Here is a 21564-nt window from a genome sequence, read left to right as displayed (position 1 = left end):
GTAAGATTAAATACAGTGAGATGGAAAGTTATATATGATCAAAATTTAATATAAATTAATTAAATAAATGTAATATTAAAAACTTTTTATTAATTAAAATGTTAAAAAAAAATTTCAATTTATAAGACCATATTTTTCATATAAAAGTAAAAAAAGGTAGAGTAGCCTCCAAACGAGGTAACTTTATGCAGGAAACCAGCTAATTGAAAGGATTAAAGCCCTAAGCGTTATCACTAGATTCGGGCGCAGTCCAGAATGAGTTGGGCTGGTGGGCAATGCCCAAGTTTTTCTGTAATGTTACCAAAGCCCTGACACGTAAAGTACTCCACCCAGACGCCATAACCGACCAGGGTTGGCGTTCGAAACCCAAGAAGATTGCCTGAGGCTGTGACAGGCCACAAATCACTGGACCTGGCCTAAAAATAATTTTTTCATAGTGAGCCCATTAGTCAAAAGCCCCGTAGGCTGCTTCTTTGGGGCTAGAGAAGAAATTTTCGTATACTTCGTTTCCCGCCAAATGTAGGCCTAGAGGGATTGGCACGTGGCAGTGGGTGGTGGTTCATACCGGTTTTAACAGAAACTTCCGGGAGACCCCCCTAGAGACCTGCTCTGCAGTTTTACTCTCTCTCTTTCTCTCTCTCTCGTGAATTCATTTCGCTTGGATCTCAGGTGGTGCAGTGTAATTGAAGTGCAGCCATGGATGAAGAATACGATGTAATAGTTCTTGGAACAGGTCTGAAGGAATGCATTCTGAGTGGCATCCTCTCTGTCAATGGCCTCAAAGTACTCACCCTCCCTGTCTCTTGTTTTTGATCTTTAATTTCTGGATCCTTACTCTGATCTGTGATGAACTCTTATTCTGCATCATTCATAAATTGATTTTTGAATTTTGTTTGATTTTTGACGAATTACATTAGACTCGAAAATTGCTCGCCGCTTATCTGTAAAAGGTATCGCCTCATATATCTGATGCTGGGCTTTGATTTAAACGCATTTGATGATTTTAATTTAAAAGAAAAATCATTTTAGGCTGTGAAAAACATTTCTTCAATGGTTTTCCAAACATCTCCACAACTTCTTTTGGCACAGATTCATCTGCTCATAACTGTGATCTATAAATTAATATGATCTCCTGGATAGGGTTTGGTTTTATTGTTATTATTATTTTCAAGATCTGTGGGCGTCGTCAAGCTTGAAATGAAATGAACAAAAGGAAATATAGCCTATTGCCTGGGTCTAGACTCGAGATATTCTAAATTGGTTTTCTCCATGAGCAGAGTTTCATAAAAAATTGTTGATTATTTCTATTATCATAATTTTGAATTGAATCTGCTGGATGATCATTAAGCAATAACAAGGAAGTCATTCAGGGACGGTAAGGTGCTTGATTCTCAGTCAAATCTTTGGCAAGGGACTCACTTGTTGGTATTTCTTTATCATAGGTATTGCATATGGATAGAAACGACTACTATGGAGGGGAATCAACCTCTCTTAATCTCAACCAGGTAATCATTTATATGGTTACATCACTTTTTTTTTTGTTAAATACACCTAATTTTGATATGGCTTTCATCTTCATCGTTGGCTTATAGCTTTGGAAGCGATTCAGGGGTGATGACAAGCCTCCAGAAAATTTGGGTTCAAGCAAAGACTATAATATTGATATGATCCCTAAGGTAATTTATTTATTCACCATCATTACATAAATTCCATTTCTGACTTCTGATAGGTAATTAAATATTCTACTTCTCTGGCAAATTACATTCTACTCATTTTTTCTCACAATGCCCAATACATTGGTTATGAAATTTTAGCGAACCAACCGGCTTCACTCAATTCTGAGCTCTGGTTTCATGACCTAAACTTGAGCTACATTAGTACTTGTAAGGATTGTAAGCAGTCACAAGATTCAAAGAAAGACTATCTGAAGTAACAAGCTTTAACCAAGAATTGAATTCTGTCTAGTCGTACACATATGATATTTTTCTACTCTCAGCTTTTGGTTTTTACAGGTCCTGTGGACCTGCAATGTGCAAATGTTGGTACCAATTGACCCAAAAGGACAGCTGGGATGTTATTTTCCATAATGTTCATGCATCTATATATGGATGTATCTAATTTCAGTCTTTCAGACATTCAGTATTCTTTTCAAGTGGAATCCTTTCTTTTTCCCCTCTTTTTTTCTTTTGAGTTTCAAGTCTTTGTACGTTGTGACTTTCTGATGTTCATGAAAAGGGGTTACATGGAGCATGGTAGTCAGAAAAAACGAAAAGAATAAGAACAAATAAAACAACTATAGACACTAATGAGAAAGACATTTAATTCTTTGCATAGCTTGAAAGAGTCAATCTGATTAGGGGCTTCAAATTTTTAAGTTGATTGTTTGATGAACAGAAACTTATGCAGTCCAGGTAAAAATTATGTGAAAAACTGCAGTGGCTACATGGATACTGAAACAATGACCTAAACTTTTACCAATGATGCCTTTACGCCTTTAATTGAGTAGCTGAAGATGCAGATCACTCCAAAGATTCATTGAACTAAGAATAATGAGTTCGGTATATCTTAAAGTTAAAAATGGATCCAATATGTGAGATTAAAAACTCGATGTTGTGATCTACAACTGATTTTTTTTTTTTTATGACATTAAAAATATCAAGGAAGGAACGTGGGGTGTGAGGCTATCCGTTTTCCTAACTTCATCATTTTTTTTTATTCTAATAAACATCTCAGGCACCAGAGAAAAAAACATTCATGGTTGTTGCCAATTCAGACTTGCGTCAGTAAGTGAAGTTGTTATGAATTTGCCTATTGGTGCATAGTGATTATGGGTTAGAAACAGTTCTAGAATGAAATGGCTATACTGTAGAGATTCACGTATGATGCTTTAAATAAAATGAGGATAGTAATATCAGCATGTTGTTCAAGCAACTTGTGGCATTGAATCTAGGTATCCATTAGGTTTGTTTAGCACATTGTTCTAGTTATTGTCTTAATTTTCTATGCCTTGACAGTTTATGATGGCCAATGGTGCCTTGGTTCGGGTTCTCATCCACACTAATGTTACCAAATACCTGAATTTCAAGGCTGTGGATGGTAGTTTTGTGTACAACAAAGGGAAGGTGTGAACCTTAGTAACTTTTGTACGGAGTATTTGTTTATCACATTGATATATATCATGCGCTTCTAACTGCGTTTCATAATCAATCACTGTTTCCAGATTCACAAAGTACCAGCTACTGACGTGGAAGCACTTAAATCCCCACTAATGGGACTATTTGAAAAACGCCGTGCTCGGAAATTCTTCATTTATGTGCAGGACTATGATGAAAATGATCCAAAATCTCATGAAAAAATGGACCTCCGCAAAGTCACAGCAAGAGAAGTTATTTCGTACTATCTTATTCTCATCTTGGTCCCCTTTCACTTTTATTCACTTATATTTTTTTTCTTTAAATTTGGTCATATCTTTGAACTTGAGCCAACTGAGTATTTTGTTATAAGGTCATATCTTTCAACTAGATTAATCTGAGTTTATACATGCTTGGTGAAGCTAAATTGCATTTGATATATGTTCTATGGTATTGGAAATCTGACAAGAAATTTATGAACTTTCTTTATCAACAAATAATGAGGTAAGGAGAATGACCCAAAATTTGAGTGCAAGACTGGCATTAGGGATTGGAAGGCCTAAGTATCTAAGACATGTGGTGCCTATAGTTTAGAAATGGGAGTGAAGGCTTATGGAACTATAAAGAGGGTTTTCTGAAATGAAGCCTACGACATAACAGAAGACTAAATATGAACGGAGAGAGAAGGAATGATAGAGAATGAAATGGGTGTAAAATTTGACTCTAAGTAGGAGGTTTGGAATTGTTTCACTAAGTGAGTCCTGAAGTAAAATTCTGTAAGAATATGAATTGATCTCTAGGCTTACACTTTGAATTCTGGTAATGTTGTTTGTAGGAAGTATGGACTTGATGACAATACGGTTGACTTTATTGGACATGCATTGGCAATGTATACAGATGACAAGTACTTGGATAAGCCGGCTCTGGATTTCATAAAAAAAATGAAGGTGATAATTTCTTTTATTCCATCCACTTCTTCTTTCTTTTTTTCTTTGTAGGCTTTTGGTGGTGTCAATTTAGAAGACTTTTCACTGTAGTTGGCCTATCACCAAAAACAAAAAGAAAAGAAAAATGGCTTTTGAATGAAGTTGTCTTTTGGCACATTCCATTTACAATATTCCCCGTTTTGTATTTTCTCAAAACACATACATGCCACCACATGCTCAGAACAATTAATGGAGGGGCAGAGCCACCTAGTGCCTGGGGTTGGGGGTTGCCCTTGCCCCTCCTGAAAAATTAAAACCAAAAATATAACTAGGGAAGATTCATTGCATGTTTTAAGACAAATGTCATACCAGAAGTCATTTTTTATGGTGATTTTGATGTGTTTGCTTGATTTTGTTTATGTTTATTGGTATATCTTGGTGGATGATGACTTCAAATCAGAACAGGCTATACTCATATGAACCCTTATTTCATCCCTCAAAAAGAAATGTTATTGGAATCACAACTAAGTGAATGATACTGTATTCACTGTTATTGTGATTACCAAACTGGAGAAAATGTATTATTGGGAAATCTATGGATGCTCAGTGAGCTGTTTAGTTAACAAAGTTTTGTGTGTGTGTGTGTGTGTTTTCCCTTTACCATACTTATTAAGCTTTTAAAATTGAAAAATTAGCTGATCATGAAATCATATATATCTGTGGATTAAATTAATTTGTTTTTGAGCACATGGACCATTTAGTAGTTAGCCCTGGTATTCAGCTAGCAAACTACAGAAAGAGCCACCATACCTAAGTTGTAGCTGCCAGAACAATGCCTCAGGCACCAAGTCCAGAGGCATTTTTTAAATTTAATTTTTTCTTCTGTTTTTTTTTTACCTATCAAATAAATAAAATAAAATTGCCATTTATGTGACAGCATGGTTTGAGACACTTAACTTATCTTAATATGTAAATTGTGGACTCGATTAGAGTTACTATAAAAAAAAAAATTGTGCTAGGAGTGATGTCATGCGTGTGCACAAGAGTCTTTGAGTGTAAACTGATGATGAAGAGTACATTGTCTTCTATTTTCTCTTCTCCATGTTCACTTGTTCAAAATGAATTTTATGGTCTGCTAACTTGTTTCAGATTTTGCTTTGAAAAGTTATATGCAGAGTCTTTAGCACGTTTTCAGGGAGGATCTCCTTATATTTATCCCCTTTACGGGCTAGGAGAACTACCTCAGGTTTGTTTTCCTCCAAAATTACAAGCATCTGTTGGATGATTACAAAACTGCAATGACATTATGTGCCTCATGTTTTGCAGGCATTTGCTCGTCTGAGTGCTGTTTATGGTGGTACCTACATGCTCAACAAGCCAGAATGCAAGGTAATATTCTAATATCAGTGTGCTCGAAGCTTTTTTTCTTCAAGAAATATGTGAAATTTTATAGATTTTTCCATTGCCTTTGATGGAGCCTTGCCAGGAATAGCTCTTAACTTGCTGTTATTGTCACCTTTGATCAATCATTCAATAGGGAGGGCAAGTTTGAAAGGGACGTTACCCATTTAATTGGAAAAAAGAAATAATGAAATGAATGCTTTATGATAAAAAAGAGTAAGCGTTCAAGGAATAACATGCACATGAAATAAGCATAGCATATAGAATGAGGTCGAGATGAATTATTAGGAATATAAATGAAAACGCTAATTAAGAATGAAGCAAAATGAGACAACTTAAGTGATAGACCTAATTGAGTACAAGATAATGGAATAACCTAACGATATGGTGCAGCGTAAAACAATGACTGCTCTATTAGAGAGGAATGATTTAGTTCAAGTTGAAGGGTTTATACAAAAAATAAAAATGATAAAAGTCTGCAAAAAAAAAATGATGCTGAAAAGGTCATGGGTCAAAATGGCGAGAAGACATGATGACTTTAGACAATAGATCATACAAAGACGAGTAAAAAAAGGCTTCATCCACCTCAATCATAATTACTGAATTTGATCTAGTATAGTTTTCATGTTATTGAGCCATGGTGTTTGATGCCATAGGTAGAGTTTGATGAAAATGGAAAAGCTTTTGGTGTGACATCAGAAGGAGAAACTGCAAAATGCAAAAAAGTTGTATGCGATCCTTCATATTTGCCTGACAAGGTAACTTCTGAAGAAGACCCCCATCTATAGCTTAATCATGTTGGTCTTCATGTGATTGGCAACATCATCTTCATTGAAACAGGTAGGAACAGTTGGTAAAGTTGCTCGTGCAATATGTATAATGAGTCATCCCATCCCAAACACCAGTGATTCTCACTCAGTCCAGGTTATTCTACCTCAGAAGCAACTTGGGCGTAAATCAGATATGTACGTTCTCTAAATTTCTCTTACTCTTAGATTGTGTCATGGAGAATCTATGTTATTTACGTGTGTGGGAGACACACACCACAGATATGAGCATTCATCCTGTGTTTGAAATTAATCAAATGTTCAGTACAAGTTTCTGGTTCACACTTCCAGTTAAGTACTATTAATTCTATAATACTATCCATATCTCATCTTGTTAAAATTAGAGGGGAGTGTTAGCTACATATTAGACGATATCTGCTTCACTTAGAAAGGAGTCTTATTTCCATCCAACATTGATCTAATTGTAAGAAGTGAAGATGGAAGAGAAAAAACCAATAACTGCAAAGCCCAATTCCAAGTATCCCTGGAATTTTCTCAATATGCTTCTTGAATATGCCAATGTTACAGGTATTTGTTCTGCTGTTCTTATTCGCACAATGTAGCTCCAAAAGGGAAATACATTGCTTTCGTTACAACAGAAGCAGAGACTGATAACCCTGAGATGGAATTGAAGCCTGGCATAGAGCTCCTTGGCCAAGTAGATGAGATATTTTTTGATGCATATGACAGATATGAGCCAGCTAACAAGCAAGATGAAGATAATTGTTTCATATCAACTGTAAGTATATGTAGATCGTGATTTTCCTTTCTTTCCTCTTTTGGAAGTTAAAATTGATTTGAAGTTTACTGTGCCATCAAGAACTGAGAATCTTCAAGCTGGGAACAAAAGAGTTGTTTCAAGTATTTTGATTGCCAATACCAGCATCCTGACCTTGCTTGTCAACAACTGCGCATATGGCTGATATTACTTAACAAATTAAAGATTTTTTAAAAAATGGCTTTATTTCTCCAGAAATGAGGATTGATGAGCCTTACTCCATATGCTAACCTCACAATAAGAATACGAGTAAGAAAAACCCCATTTCTTTGTGTAATATGTCTAACTAAATTCAGCAGTGTCCTTGCTAACCATTCAAGCATAAACCTCATAATCATCACTTGGTTAGGAACTCCATTCAAGATAGTACTACATCTTTTAGTTACAAGCCCTTGCTACGAGTTAATTCCAATTATGAACTCATCATACAAATAAAGTTGACATTTGTTTATTTAAATTTGTGGGTGCACCTACCTTTAATTTCCTGGCTGCCTACATCCCTATGATAGGGATGAAGACAACCTACGTCAATAGAATTATTGCACTATCTTGAAGAGATCGACATATAATGGGCATTACAGATAACCATGGTAGAAAGCCAGGGAAGGTTGCAGACTTTGTAGCCTTATTGTCCTTAGCTAGTGGGCTAACAGCCCTTATTGTTTCTTCTTCTTCTTCTTCTTCTTCTTATGCCTAGAACAACAAAAGCTTTTGTTGTGTAGCAAGGGCAGAGTAGCTAAAAGTAGTTAGTTGGATTACTGAAATGGTCCCAGATGACAAATACAATGGCAGAACTTTTCCTTTTTCTTCCTTTTCTTTTTTCTCTTCTTTGTTCTTTTTTCCCCATTGGTCTCTGCGTAGACTTATTGAAACTGGAATACCATGCAGAGTTATGATGCAACAACACACTTTGAATCTACGGTTGAAGATGTGATTGCAATGTACAGCCGGATAACTGGAAAGGTATTTCTTAATTGGATTATGGTAATATATATATGGTAATCTATATCTTTCTTCTTCTAGATTAGAAATCCATGAAACTGGACATAGTATAGGTTTAGATGAAGTCTGTAATAGTTGAGAGTTTACTGATCATATCTTTCTTATTTCAGAATCTTGACCTAACAGTGGATCTGAGTGCTGCAAGTGCTGCTGATGAAGAATGAAATATTGGGGCATTTTAACAGTTGTTGCACAGATCTTTGCAAGAGACTGATTGCCTTATTCAGTCATCAGAATCCTACCCTCCAGTTCTGTGCTGGAAGTTTATTTGTTTCAACTCGAATAAATTATTGGATATTTTCCTTCATAAATTTTTATAGCTTTTGCAGATTGTGTGGCCAAAAGGACCGGAAGAGAACGTGGTGTTTATAATTTTTATCTTTATTCCCTGCCCCTCTTTTTCTGGAGACCATTGCAATATATGATTGTAGACATGTCTGCCCTAGGAATACGGTCTTTAATTTTTTGAGGATATGAGATGCAATTCATTTAGTAGTCTCATACCCTGAACCAGGTCTTTAGTTCAGTTCTGCAGTACCATACACCGCTCATAATGAAGAGTCAAACTTCCAAGTTCTGCTCCCAATTCCATGTCCCCGAATATTGTTTTGGATCATAAACTGCTCAAATTCTATGGAAGAAGCAACAAGAAATAATTCACTTGATCACTTTGTGTTATATAGTGGCCAAATGGTGAAACCATTTACCCTTTTTGTTGAACATTGATGAATCTGACTGCTGAAGGAACATTCTAAAAATTCATGTCTATGCTATTCAGTTTCATCATCGCTCCATTCAGATGATTTTCCATGTTTAAAGATCTCCTATGGTGACTAAAAGCCTTGATAAAAGCCACAGAGACTCCTAACGGCAATTTTTGTCAATTATCAGATAAAAAATTCCCGAATTGAGTCCTCACCTTGATTTCCATTGAATTTCACTGAGCATCAGAAGGTCAATGTTCTCACTCAGAAATTTCAAATAGGTACAAACTTTTGTCATTAAATTACAGGTTTCTATGGCCGGCTCTCTATTCTTGATTCAGTACTTGATTTAGTAGTGAGTTATCTTGGTCAGGAAGTTAGTAGAGACAAATAATATTTTGATTTCTATGCTATAAAAATGTATTGATTTGAACTATTGAATTCAACTAGCTGCATGAACCCCAATCTTTTCTCTGCAAGAATCCTTTTTTTACCCATTGCAGTTCAATTTTCTCTCTTTTTTCAGTAGCCATATGAATAACAGTTTTGTTTCTTTAGTTCCTTTTTGTTCTTTTTTTTTTTTCGCCCTTTTGCCCTTTTTCTAATTGGCGCTGGTCACTAGACAGCCGATGTCTATTATACTATGGGTACATCTTTGATTTCACTGACACTGCAGAAAAAATATGAAAAGATATTTGACATGAGCTGATGTCCATGGATACAGTTTCTAAAACATCAACCTCATTCTTTTTAAGCCTTTAGGAGATTTAAAGATTTTGCCCATGCTAAAAACAAATTTGTCAAGCCCAAATCATGAACTGGAAAAATGTTATGCTGCTACACTTACAAAGCTTCAATAAACCAGAGTTCAACATTGAAAATTTACTCTACTCCCTCTTCGATTTGGAGAGAGCTCGCTTCCTCTGCCCAAGCATGTACTGGTACATATGAGGACTGCCTGAAATAAATCATGCCATTCAATCAGTTAAAAATCAGCACATGAATTGGTGAAAGCTGCTAAAGATGGATGTAGAGTCCATGCCTGGTACATAGAATGCAATGACCAGAAGAGCAGCATAGAAGTAATCAAAAGAGAAGTTCCATTTGTTGGGCATCCTTAAACAATATTTTGCTGATTCCTGCAAAAATAGCTTGGTTTATTCGTCTGGCATTATTCAAACAAATAACTGCATAAAGATGGCTACTTAGTCTTGTTTTTATTTGAAATTAACATCTTGTAGCACAATGGACACAATATGAAATGATAAACTGACTACATAGAAAGCAAACCCTAAAATAGACAAAGCTAAGCAAAAAATGAAAACAGAATTTTCAACAGTGGTAAGTTGCAGCGGATTTATGATTAAAGGAAAACATCCTAGGGTCACAAATATCATGGGAGGACATCAGTTGCCACTGGAGAAAAACCAAATCAACAAGCTCATTATTTTAATCACACTTCAACAACATTGTTCCTGAACCCCACTGCATTTAGGATAGGCCTTTTAAGTAACCAGATTGTGCTCTACCTAAATATCAACAGGATAACCTCACTGTGATGTAGAAAATATCCAATCAGCTAAAGTATAGTTCCACGAGAAAACAAAAATTAACATACAAACTATCATGCACCATTGAATTATTTACCTTAATGTATGGCAAGGCAATATATATTAGACCAACTTCACTGGTAATGCCGGTTGGATACAACAACAGAAAGGTGCTATACCTGCTTGCCACAAATTTGATGTTAATAAAATCTAGACATGGATTCAATTCTTTCCATCCATGGGTATGGGTTACATCATTCAAACCTGAGCCACAAGAGCCAGGCTGGTGCAAAACCAAGCAACTCCTTCACGCCAAAGAAAGAATACCGAATGATCTGCAATTACATGCAATGATATTTACTACTGAGTTAAAAGATAATTGATTGGTAATTTTATGACAAGCTAGTTGACCAAACAGTCAGGAAGCGACAATTTCCAGGCAGAAACTATCATCAAACCGTGGCATGTAAAATGAAAATATCAGTACTGATCCTGTGTGGAAAAACACGTTCTTAAGTACCTTCTGGTCTATGGACATAAATAGACATTAAAAAGTTCAATAGCTTGCAAATATTTGCCTAACTATGACAAGTTGTAACTGCAGTGAGCTTATCAGGCTATCAAGCTTGCTAGCAAAGGTTTGATCTGCATGCAGTCAATTCAAGCAAAAAATGCTAAAGTCTACTTCCCCAGTCAAACTCCTTTAAAAACCCCAGGAATGGGACCTGCCCTGAGCGACAACCTATATCATGGTGTCATCTCTACATCTGCCTCTCCTTTGTTTCTTTCTTTTACTGGGTAGGGTTGTGGGCCGCAACGGGCAAATTACACGCATGGCCCCCTGCCGTCCTATGTGTGGCTCTATGATCCATATTCCCCTTGAATGGAACTGGATACTCCATTAAGATAAATCAGAGTTCTGATTGGGATCTTAACCATATAAAGCAAAAAGGAGGCCACTACTTTTACACTATACTTAAAAGAATCCAGCCAATTAACAAGATAACCAAAATTTATAACCAGACATCATGGGTTGAAAATCAACTTGCCTCAGTGATAGACCAGCTGATCACCAAAGAGCTAACAAGTACATGAGTTTGAACCTACAACACAATGGACTTCATATTATTAGCAGAAACTTTTACAAGTGAGAATATAAACAAGAAGAAGAAGAATAACTATTTTAATTAACCAACCTCAGGAAAACTCCATAAAATGCCCCAAGTTACAAACAACCTTGAACCAATCTGTGGCAGTGTCGCTGTGATTGGAGATCTCACCAATCCTTTTGAACATACAGAAAAAGAAAAAATCTTTATTCTAAGTAACAAAAATATTATTCTCCTGGGAAATCAAAGAACTGATGAAGAACAGAGTCCTCACCTACTAGGCCATGAAAAATCTGTTCGACAATAGATTTCAAAACCCCAGAGCAAAAAGAAAGAAATTGCATTAAATATTTTGAATTATAAAGTGAATAAAATAAGATGAATGTCTGTATGCGTACGAACCTCCAGAACGGCGGCCGTTTGGGCGAGCTGAAGAGGCCTTTCAACTGCGCGGTAGACATGCTGGTGGCCTGATTCTTTCAGAGTTGAGAGAGCAAAAAACAATACCTGAGCCCTGAAATAAATGGAAAGGCGTGAATACCCAGGACGTGAATGGAATAAAAGCTTGAAAAGCTGAAATGGAGAGAGAAAAGAGTAACTTGCCATCCGAAGAAGACGACCCAGTTGTAGATGGCGAGATACAGACGCCTTAGAAGTGAGAAGAACGCCATGGGAGATCTGACGAAGAGAATCAGAAATTGGGTATTTGAAGACGTAGTTGGCAAATTTAGATGGGCATTTAAGCGATTTAGGTGAGCGGATCAACCACCTGCGTCCTCATAATTTCCAGTTGTTTTCCAGCGATAATGTACGTTGAACAGTGGATGCAACTGGCCTTGGATTTGGATTTTGATTCGGGTTTGGGTCGGGTGACTCGGAGTCGGTTTTGTCATCGACCCAGAACCAGATAAACTAGGGTTGGATCTCTGCTACTTGACCCATGAGGTGTGGACCATCGAAGAGGGCCATTCTTCTTCTGTTTTGTCTTTTCCATTGTACAAAAGACGTGATGCGAGGCTTTATTCCTGATAGTGAATTGGTCACGTTCCATCATACATATATAGTAATCAGCGAAGGATGCCCACGACTTCAATCAATTATTAAATATTATAATAACATACTTTTCCCCTTCCAAAGTGCTATACTGCTATGTACCGATGTTCATCAAATGTGTAGTGTCGGTTGTTAAAATCTTACAATAAAATATAGCTTGGATAATCCTATAAATAGGAGACCTGCAAATCTAGCTCTTGGACAAGGCAGGACATGAGAGGCTATTAACGTCATTTCGTTGCTAGTCATTTGTTCGAAAAAACTCAGAACAAGTTCCAAAAAAAAAAAAAATTAATAATAGAATGAAAAAAAAAAAATTCAATAAAAGATGGTGGACATAAATTTTATTAGATGTTCTACCTACCTACCATGATTTGAACTATGAAAACAATATTTTTCGAACCACTTAAGTTAAGTTGGTTATCTATCCTCTTAAAGAGAGATAAATGGGACCCATTACATAGATGTATTATAAAGTAGAATATAATTTATATACAATATTAATTAAAGATATCAAAGAGTTATCGTGTTATCATTTTATATTCATTTTGGTAAAAAATCATTTACGTGGTAAAATACGTAACACAAGCATAAAGGGTATGATTCAATTAGATAAAACGTCTTGTTTACGTATGTACCGATATTTTTGGGATAACCCATCATTCATAGATTTTATTGAAAATTTTATATCTTACTCTGTAGCACTAGGGACAATTTTGATGTCCATTCAATTTAAATGCCAAATATAACCCATTATTTTGAGATATTGCAACCTATTTTAATATGCATCACAAGCAAGCATAAGAACCTAAAAAAAATTATTTGATTAAAGTGGATGAAATACTTCATAATTTGAAAATCTAGCATTTCATATTTTGCTAGTTTATTTTCTTATAAAAACAATCTTATTTTTTAAAATTTATATATAAATAATCAAAATATCTAAGGCTATTTATACAAAAATATATATTATTTTTCAACTTCAAACATACATCGAAAATCTTAGATTTACAAATTTAGGATTATTTAATATATTTGTTTTAATCAATTAATTCTAAAAATAAATAAATTTAAAGTATAAAACAAAAAAATATAAATACGAGGTCAAATTATTATAATAGGTTGATTTAATTCTCTAAGCAGAAAACATCTTTCTAGTCAATGCCACTCTCCATTAAACTCTTGATTTCTTTATCAAAACCAACAAATTTGTCTTGACCATGGATGTTGAGGGAGTACGAAAGGCCACTTAAAATGCAGAGGGCCAGTAGATTACAAACACCCATGAAGGGGTTAGTCGAGTCTAGTTATAATCATGGTATTTTGTTTGATTCAGAAAGGGTTATAGATCAACGTGGTTCAGAGTTCATACAACAATGTTGTGTATTTAATGCGTAGAATTAGTAGATAAAAAAGTTAGTTAAAGTGGGGAAACAGGTCCGTTAGAATTTAGAAAAAGGGAAGGCGAGGTGCAGTGGTAGAGTGAAGTGTCGGTGGGAGGAGAGGAGAGAGAATCGAAAAGGCACACAGACTTCACAGCACACCACCCACCAAAAGCTGGATCCAAAGACCATGGCCTCCTATAATTATCAACATGGGCCCAGGAGAGGGACGTCTTTCCATGGCTGTAATAAAATGCACAGTAATCACAACAATAAAGGGGCATGAGGCATCAGACTGTAAGAATATTAATGGCTTTCTTCCATATAAGTTAAAGACGCCCTATCTTCAGGGACTGCCTTTCCCGCTTTGGGTTCCAGATCTAAGCCTCAGCTGCCGCCGCTCTCACCACCCGCCACCATGTTTTATTATCAGCCTCGTCGTGGAGGAGCTCTTGCTGGTCTCTTTTTTCTGCTTCTTCCGGTTTTCTTGCCCAGTCTCTTCAGTCCATTGGGGCATGCTTCTCCTTCCGTTTTCTCGGTGCGTCCTTCTTTCTGAGTGTTTTTTTTTTTTTTTGCTTTCGTGTTACCGATTCTTTTTTTGGTTTTATTTATTTATTATAATTATTGATTTTTTTTTTTTTTGGGGGGTTTGATGTTTGTTTGGTTTGAGGGAAAGTTTGGTGCTGGAAAAATTTCCAAAGGGAGTTTGTCGGTGGATTTTGTGCCTGAATAAGGTTTTTTTTTTTTTTTTCTTAAACATGGAAGCTAGGGTTTGATAATGAATGGGTTTTTCTGGGCTATGGTTAGATGTTGGAGAGAGCAACGGAAAATATGAGGTTGTGAATGCGTGAATAGGTCGAGAGAAATACGAAAGATAAAATATTACTGGAAGTGAAAATTGGGAATTGGTTTGGAATGATTTTGGTGTCAGTTTTCAACGCACAAATGATTAGGTGAGTGGTGTTTTTCAATAACTCAGTCTTGAATGAAGTTTTTTTAGGAACTAGGCAGAAAAAATAAAAGAGGAAAGAATATTGCTCCACTTTGAAAGTGACCAAGAGTTCCACGGATTTGGTGAGTTGAAGAGGTTGTTTAGGCTATGTTTGTTCCGGAACTACAAAGGCAGGAATTTTTTTTTAAAGAAAAATGGTTTTATCTTTGTTTCATCGTTATAAAAAAAAAAAAACTATGAAATAAAATAAAATATAATTAAAATTTAATTTTTATTTAACGAAGAAAAATAAGTGAATTGAATTTGAAGAAGTATATAAAAATGATTTACCGACGTTTTTTATTTTTCTTAATTTTTTCCTTTCATTCTACTTTTTCTTTTTCTTTTATTTCCTTTACATATTCTAGACCAAACATAGCATTAGGGTCTCGTTCAGGACTTGGCCGATTAACTATGGGACTGGAACAAGAGTTTGATTAACCCTTAAAAGCCGACCGTCACCTGAAAACCCAAGTGACATCTGGGTGTCATGAATAAAACTGAGTTCTGTCTGAGCCTTGCTTATTGGAACGCAAATCTAGCCAATTGAAGCAAGATACCATCAAGCTGTATAAATATGGCACTGTTTAGTAAACTTGATACTTTTTGGTCTATATACCAGTTATTAAATTAATATCCTTGTGCAGGAATGGAATGCTCCAAAACCAAGGCATTCACGTCTACTCAAAAGTGTTTTACAAGGCCAATCTGTAAGTAGGGGGTTGATGTAGTAGCATGTATGTTCTTTTATATTTTTGTTGTTTTGCTGATTGTACAAATCTTTGTTTGACACGTGTCCATCTTTTTATTGTTTAGTCAAATGTAGAGCAATCTGATCTTTGGACACCTTTGGCCAACCAAGGATGGAAAGCCTGTGAATTATCTGCAAGCACCCCTGGTGAGTGATAAGCAATGAAATTGTCAATACTTTGTGTCTCTCATGATGTGTTTTACATTGCATTCAGTAGCGAGTATCTTCATGCATTGATTCTTTTTTGATGTATTCATCCTTCATTCAAAGCACCCCTGGCTTACCGCAGGAAACTCAGGGATACATCCAAGTGTTTCTTGATGGAGGGTTAAACCAGCAGAGAATGGGGGTAGGTAATTCTAGGTTTGCCATTACATTCTATGGATATTAAGAGGGTCAAGGATGGCCCAAACAGGAATGATTATCTCGGTTAAATTTTTATGTCACATGTTTGCTTTAGAAAATCTTAGTTGGTTGTTCATATCTTAATTTGTATTGTTTGTAGATTTGTGATGCTGTTGCTGTTGCTAAGATATTAAATGCTACACTTGTGATCCCACATCTTGAAGTGAATCCTGTTTGGCGGGATTCGAGGTAGTTTTTTGTTCAAGCATCTACTTACTTTTTCATGAACCTTATTAGTTTTTAGGGAGACATATTCTGAAGTGGCATTCTTTTTTCTGCAGCTCATTCATGGATATATTTGATGTTGATCACTTTATTAATGTCCTGAAGGATGATATTTCTATAGTTAGAGAGTTGCCTTATGACTTCTCTTGGAGCACAAGGGAGTATTATGCTACAGCTATTCGAGCTACCAGAATTAAAACAGCACCTGTTCATGCTTCAGCTAAATGGTATCTGGACAATGTCTTGCCTGTGCTAGAGAGGTCAGTAGTTACATTGGCCTTCTGCTTTAGATTTAGAGTTGAGTTGTTTTTTGACGTTTGGGATAAAAAAAACTTTTATTCTGAATTAAGTTTAAGCATGATCATTTTTCAAGATCGATGGAAGAATTAAGTGGATGTGCTGTTCTTTTGAAGTAAACATAGACTCTAATTACTTCGGCCTTTATATAAATCTTAAATTGAGTGGTGCAGCAACAATTAGTTATTTTTGTTGGGCATAGTCAATAGTTATCTTAGGATATTTGATTTAACAGATGGTGAAATTTTTTGAGAAAAAATCTTGGTGAGAGCTTACAAACCTTATGGTCCAAAACCTTTTGGGGTCACATTTATTCTAGGTGGGTCATATGATTGTGCAGGATCTTATGTCAGTGGAAACATTCCAGTTGTTTAATAGGACCTCATATCAATGTCCTGAATGTGATCCTGAGACATAAGATATTCTCTTGATAGATGAATTATTTATAGTGGTAATTATTGCCTTTAGGATCTTTGGTGGGGACATATTTTTACTAGATTTGTATTTCTGAATCTCCCATCCAGAATGCCATTCAGTGGCAAGCAAGATGCATCTTTTGTGAAAATGTCAGGCTTTCTCTGTTGATCTTGATTCCAAATGCTATGCTGTTACTGTGGAATGGTAAAAAAGTTAACCACTTATTACTTGCCAGAAATTTGTGTGTGCAATCAATTCTCACTTAATGAGGATAGAATCATTATCTAAAGAATCCTCTTTGTTTTTTATTGTTACTTCTAACTCAACTTTCTTGTATTGTATGCTCCTGCAGTAGGAAAACAACTGGATTTCCTTGTAAAAATGTCAAACTTTTGCTAGTAAGAGTGAAGAATTGGAAGTTTTCACAAACTAATCCCCACTAGGACTTGATGGAACCACAAAGGGTTTGATTCCATGTAATATCCAGAAAAAAAGGAAAAAAAATTATTACATATTAAAAGAAAAAAATGGAGAACATAATGTAGAAAACGAGGAGGATGGCATGCTTTAGACCAGCAGACATATTCCTTAATGTGAAGATGCTCGAGTCTTCCTTGTGGAAATCTCACCATGCACCGAGGACTCTACTCACATTTCCAATCTTTTTTTGAACAACTCACATTGTTTCTAGTTCAACTAGAACATTGCAAATGTTCATGTTTGGATTAAGGTCCTATAGTGTTTGGATGAACTTTAATACCCTCAACAGTGCATATTGATTTTATTTGTCAAAAGCTTTTCCATCTGAAATGGTATGCTGAGATAAAGAAGTCTTCTGCCATAAAGCATTTCTTGATGGATGACAAGGAGTAACAGGATTAAAAGTCTAATGAAGAGTCTATATATAATTATAGGTGGCCATTAATTTTTTGTAGATAATCTTCCCCTTTTTCCTGGGACATGGAATCAAACATGGAACCTCTCCATCTTTTACTTCAATTCCTTGCCATCTGAGCTGGACCTCACATGCATATATGTGTGCATGTAGTCCCCAACATAAGAGTAAGGGTGGAGTGCAGCATGGCCAACATGCACCAGATCATGGTTCTTAGGCCTTAGCTAGCATAAGCAATTATGGGTTTTAGAGACTGTTGATTATTCTGAAGGAAGGGGAAATGACAGAATTATCATATCCAACCCCAACAGTCCCAACAATATGACACCTTTTGACTGCTCCAACTCTAGAGTAAGTTCAAAGGTTATTTCCCATAGAATAATTTCTTGAAGAGGCATCTAAAATTAGGGCCATTCAACCAAGAGTTTTACAATTCATTCTTCAAGCCTTCAAGTAGTGAGAGAGTTTGTGTTCTTGTGTATGCCTTGTTATTTTAAGTGAATTTATGTCTTGCAACAAAACCACTTTATTAGAGTGACTATATATGAAGTCTTGTGTCCTTTGTGACGTCATGTTTTCCTAGTAAAATGTGGATTATTCAAGATACAGATGTCCATTAGACATTAGTAATCCCCCATGTTTTTAAGTGGACAAGAGCAGTTATAACTTTTAATGCTTTACCCAAGATTGTGAAAGTTGTGAATCTTGTGATATTTATATTCAATTGAATTCATCTCCGAGCCCCTTGATAATACCATAATTTTAATTTCAGCATAGGTTTGTTGTTATTTTCAAGCGTAAGTAGACCTGTTGTATTCTTTTTGATCTTTTTACCTTCATTTCACTTGGTAAATTTTCTGGAAGTGTAACATGTTTTAAATGGTCAGTTATGGAATTGCTGCAATTGCCCCATTCTCCCACCGTCTGGCTTTCAACAACTTGCCTATGGATGTCCAACGCCTACGCTGTAAAGTCAACTTTCAAGCATTGGTTTTTGTTCCTCATGTCAGAGCACTTGGAGATGCTCTTGTCAGTCGCCTCCGATACCCTAAAAAAAATGGAGCATTTGGCACTGAGTACCTGCAAGAGGTTACTGATGTGAAAGGCGAACAAGAGGCAGGAAAATTTGCTGTGCTACACCTTCGTTTTGATAAGGTATGACTCACTTCTGCTAGATGTACCCAATATCCATTTGGAGTGCTGATTTTGCATTTTACCATGGTGCCCTGGATTAAATATCAAGGAATAGAACTTTGACATCATTGGTACAATTACCTGCTCAGTTTTCAGTTATAGCTTTCCTGACAATGGGTTCGGGCCTTCTTATTCATGAGATACCTAGTAAGACTAGTTGGTAGACCACATGCACTATCTGCCTTGCAGTATCATTGCATGCAGCACACATGCAATGGGTGGCATTGTGATTTCATGGCACATATTAATCTAATATCCTCAGCCCCTTTATGAAATTCTTTTCATGATTTTTGTTCACTTGTGCAGATGGTTTTGCTTTCTAGAGTAGTGTAGGTTTCCCTCCTTTTGATCAGAGCTTGTACAGTAGATTATGTAATTAGGGAAGGATTTTTCGTCCTTCTTCCTACTTAGTGATTTTATGGCAATAAATAAAGTAAATAAATAAGCCTAATGTTTTATTGACTGGATGACTGCAAATTTGACATATCACATTTTGAAAAGTTACTCCCTGGGTTGGCATTCAGTTAGTTGACTCTCACACCTTCTGTTTTATTTATGAATATCTATGCCTTGTCCACTTTGTTCAAACTTTTGATTTTAGGATGTAAAGTTTTTGTCTATGTGCTTTCTTTAATATGTTCATAATGCAGGATATGGCTGCCCATTCGGCTTGTGATTTTGGTGGAGGTAAAGCTGAGAAACTAGCTCTGGCTAAGTATCGACAAACAATTTGGCAGGGAAGAGTCCTGAACTCTCAGTTCACTGATGAGGAGTTGAGGAATCAAGGACGTTGTCCATTGACTCCAGAAGAGATTGGATTGCTGCTTGCAGCTTTGGGCTTTGACAACACTACTCGACTATACCTTGCCTCCCACAAGGTTGCTATTATAATACTTCTCTATATTCAACTCCATAAAGCCCCCCAAAATGAAATTTATTCTGTTGTTTCCCAAGTTCTAACTATAAAATGGTAACATGTCCAGGTGTATGGTGGGGCAGCCAGGATTTCAACGTTAAGAGAATTGTTTCCACTAATGGAAGACAAAAAGAGCCTTGCTTCTTCAGATGAACGAGCCCAAATTAAGGGAAAGGCATCTTTGTTGGCTGCAGTTGATTACTATGTTAGCATGCATAGTGACATTTTCATCTCTGCTTCTCCGGGAAATATGCACAATGCATTGGTAGGTATCCTGACTAATAATTACACCAAAACTTATTCATCATATCAAATTGCAGCATAAGCTGGTCCAAATTGTAGGATTTAGTGCTCCACTTTCCTTCTCCAAAATAATTTCATATAGTTGATTACTGTCAAACAGTTAATCCAGCATTTGAACTCCTGCATGAAATCTTTGGGTGGGACCCATACAATGGTTGCTCTTGATCTACTAAAAAAAAAAAAATATTTATTAAACCTTTTTTTTTTTTTTGGGGGGGTTTGGGAACTGGGAGTTGCTGGTGTGGGGTGCACAATGGAGGTGGATGTCAATCTGTCTGTAAAAGAGAGGCTTGTGTAGTTAATATAGGATAAATTTTTTGGGATCATTGTGTTGAACACTTGAAAGTGGGCTACATAATGAATACAAAAAAGGTTCTTGTTAACTTAAAAAAGTAAAGGAATTTCCTTATAATAATTTGTCATAAAAGTTCTGTCTCTCTAGTCTGCATTTGAAATCTATAATAAGATGAGAATTTTCATTTTGGCAACAGGTGGGACATCGAACTTATGAGAACTTGAAGACAATCAGGCCAAACATGGCATTGTTGGGCCAGCTCTTCCTGAATAAGAGCATAGGTTGGTCAGAATTCCAACAGGCTGTGGTGGAAGGGCATGAAAACCGACAAGGGCAGATCAGGTTACGGAAATCTGAACAATCTCTTTATACATATCCTGCCCCTGATTGCATGTGCAATGCTTAAGATGAGACATGTGCTCCAGAGAACTGCTTGCCCACCTACCTATGTATACAGACCCTGCTCCTGATTGCATCTGCCATGCTGAGGTGAGATATGTGATCCTGAGGGATGTGAGCCTACTTACCTGTCTTATGATTTTATACCGTACTATTGTTTGTGGCTTGGAATATTGGTAAATAAGAACCAGTCCCACTTCTCCTATTTGTAAAACCATTCATGTGATTTACCAAGAGTAGAAGAGAGATAAAAGGGTTGTGTTTATTGTTGTGTCATCTGGATCGTGAATACTGTCTCTAGACACAATCACAAATGCCATATGTATCATTAACTAGTATCAATTGTTTGTTCCAACTCTCTTCATTACATAACTGCATTTAAAATCAAAAGTTTCCCTTATCATCAAATTCCAGACCAATTTCCTATCTCCTGATTGAGAACATTGAAGATCAGTATGTTCATTTCACTATTAAATTGGTTGAGAGGTGTAACTGGGCTGTACACAGGGCAATGCGATTTCCTTCAACTCATCTCCATCTAAGCCTGGTAAAATTGTGTATTATTCTAATTCCATAGATTTCAAAGGAAAAGAAGCGCCGCATGCCTATTTAA

At 36.1% G+C, this 21564-nt stretch overlaps 3 protein-coding genes across 4 annotated transcripts; 2 read left to right on the top strand and 1 right to left on the bottom strand.

Moving 5' to 3' along the window:
* The first annotated feature begins 588 nt into the window (after positions 1-588).
* LOC117919062 (guanosine nucleotide diphosphate dissociation inhibitor At5g09550) lies at positions 589-8458 on the top strand. Its single transcript, XM_034836103.1, has 13 exons — positions 589-783; positions 1443-1505; positions 1593-1676; positions 3015-3122; positions 3221-3393; positions 3967-4078; positions 5223-5303; positions 5384-5446; positions 6115-6216; positions 6299-6423; positions 6814-7024; positions 7952-8026; positions 8176-8458. The coding sequence occupies exons 1-13, from the start codon at positions 697-699 to the stop codon at positions 8227-8229; spliced, it is 1338 nt and encodes a 445-aa protein (XP_034691994.1). The 5' UTR covers positions 589-696; the 3' UTR covers positions 8230-8458.
* Positions 8459-9440: 982 nt separating this feature from the next.
* LOC117919063 (very-long-chain (3R)-3-hydroxyacyl-CoA dehydratase PASTICCINO 2A) lies at positions 9441-12234 on the bottom strand. Its single transcript, XM_034836105.1, has 9 exons — positions 12032-12234; positions 11831-11942; positions 11703-11721; positions 11516-11604; positions 11369-11422; positions 10584-10654; positions 10417-10498; positions 9812-9908; positions 9441-9727 (listed from the first exon to the last, which is right to left on the bottom strand). Exons 1-9 carry the CDS (start codon positions 12097-12099, stop codon positions 9657-9659), a joined length of 663 nt encoding a protein of 220 aa, XP_034691996.1. The 5' UTR covers positions 12100-12234; the 3' UTR covers positions 9441-9656.
* A 1939-nt stretch (positions 12235-14173) lies between these two features.
* Positions 14174-21318, top strand: LOC117918715 (O-fucosyltransferase 31). Of its 2 annotated transcripts, none has more exons than XM_034835564.1 (10): positions 14174-14401; positions 15502-15564; positions 15671-15741; positions 15873-15954; positions 16111-16199; positions 16292-16495; positions 18732-18999; positions 19689-19916; positions 20022-20219; positions 20749-21318. In XM_034835564.1, exons 1-10 carry the CDS (start codon positions 14282-14284, stop codon positions 20956-20958), a joined length of 1533 nt encoding a protein of 510 aa, XP_034691455.1. In that variant the 5' UTR covers positions 14174-14281; the 3' UTR covers positions 20959-21318. The 2 variants fall into 2 exon arrangements, with proteins under 2 accessions (XP_034691455.1, XP_034691454.1); XM_034835563.1 differs by having other exon boundaries at positions 14175-14401; positions 15671-15752; positions 15884-15954.
* The last annotated feature ends 246 nt before the right edge of the window (positions 21319-21564 follow it).

This window comes from Vitis riparia, chromosome 7 (genome assembly GCF_004353265.1).
Source record: "Vitis riparia cultivar Riparia Gloire de Montpellier isolate 1030 chromosome 7, EGFV_Vit.rip_1.0, whole genome shotgun sequence".
NCBI lineage: Eukaryota > Viridiplantae > Streptophyta > Magnoliopsida > Vitales > Vitaceae > Vitis > Vitis riparia.
The sequence above is the reverse complement of the archived record's forward strand: the minus strand, read 5'-3'. Positions and strand labels throughout refer to the sequence as shown.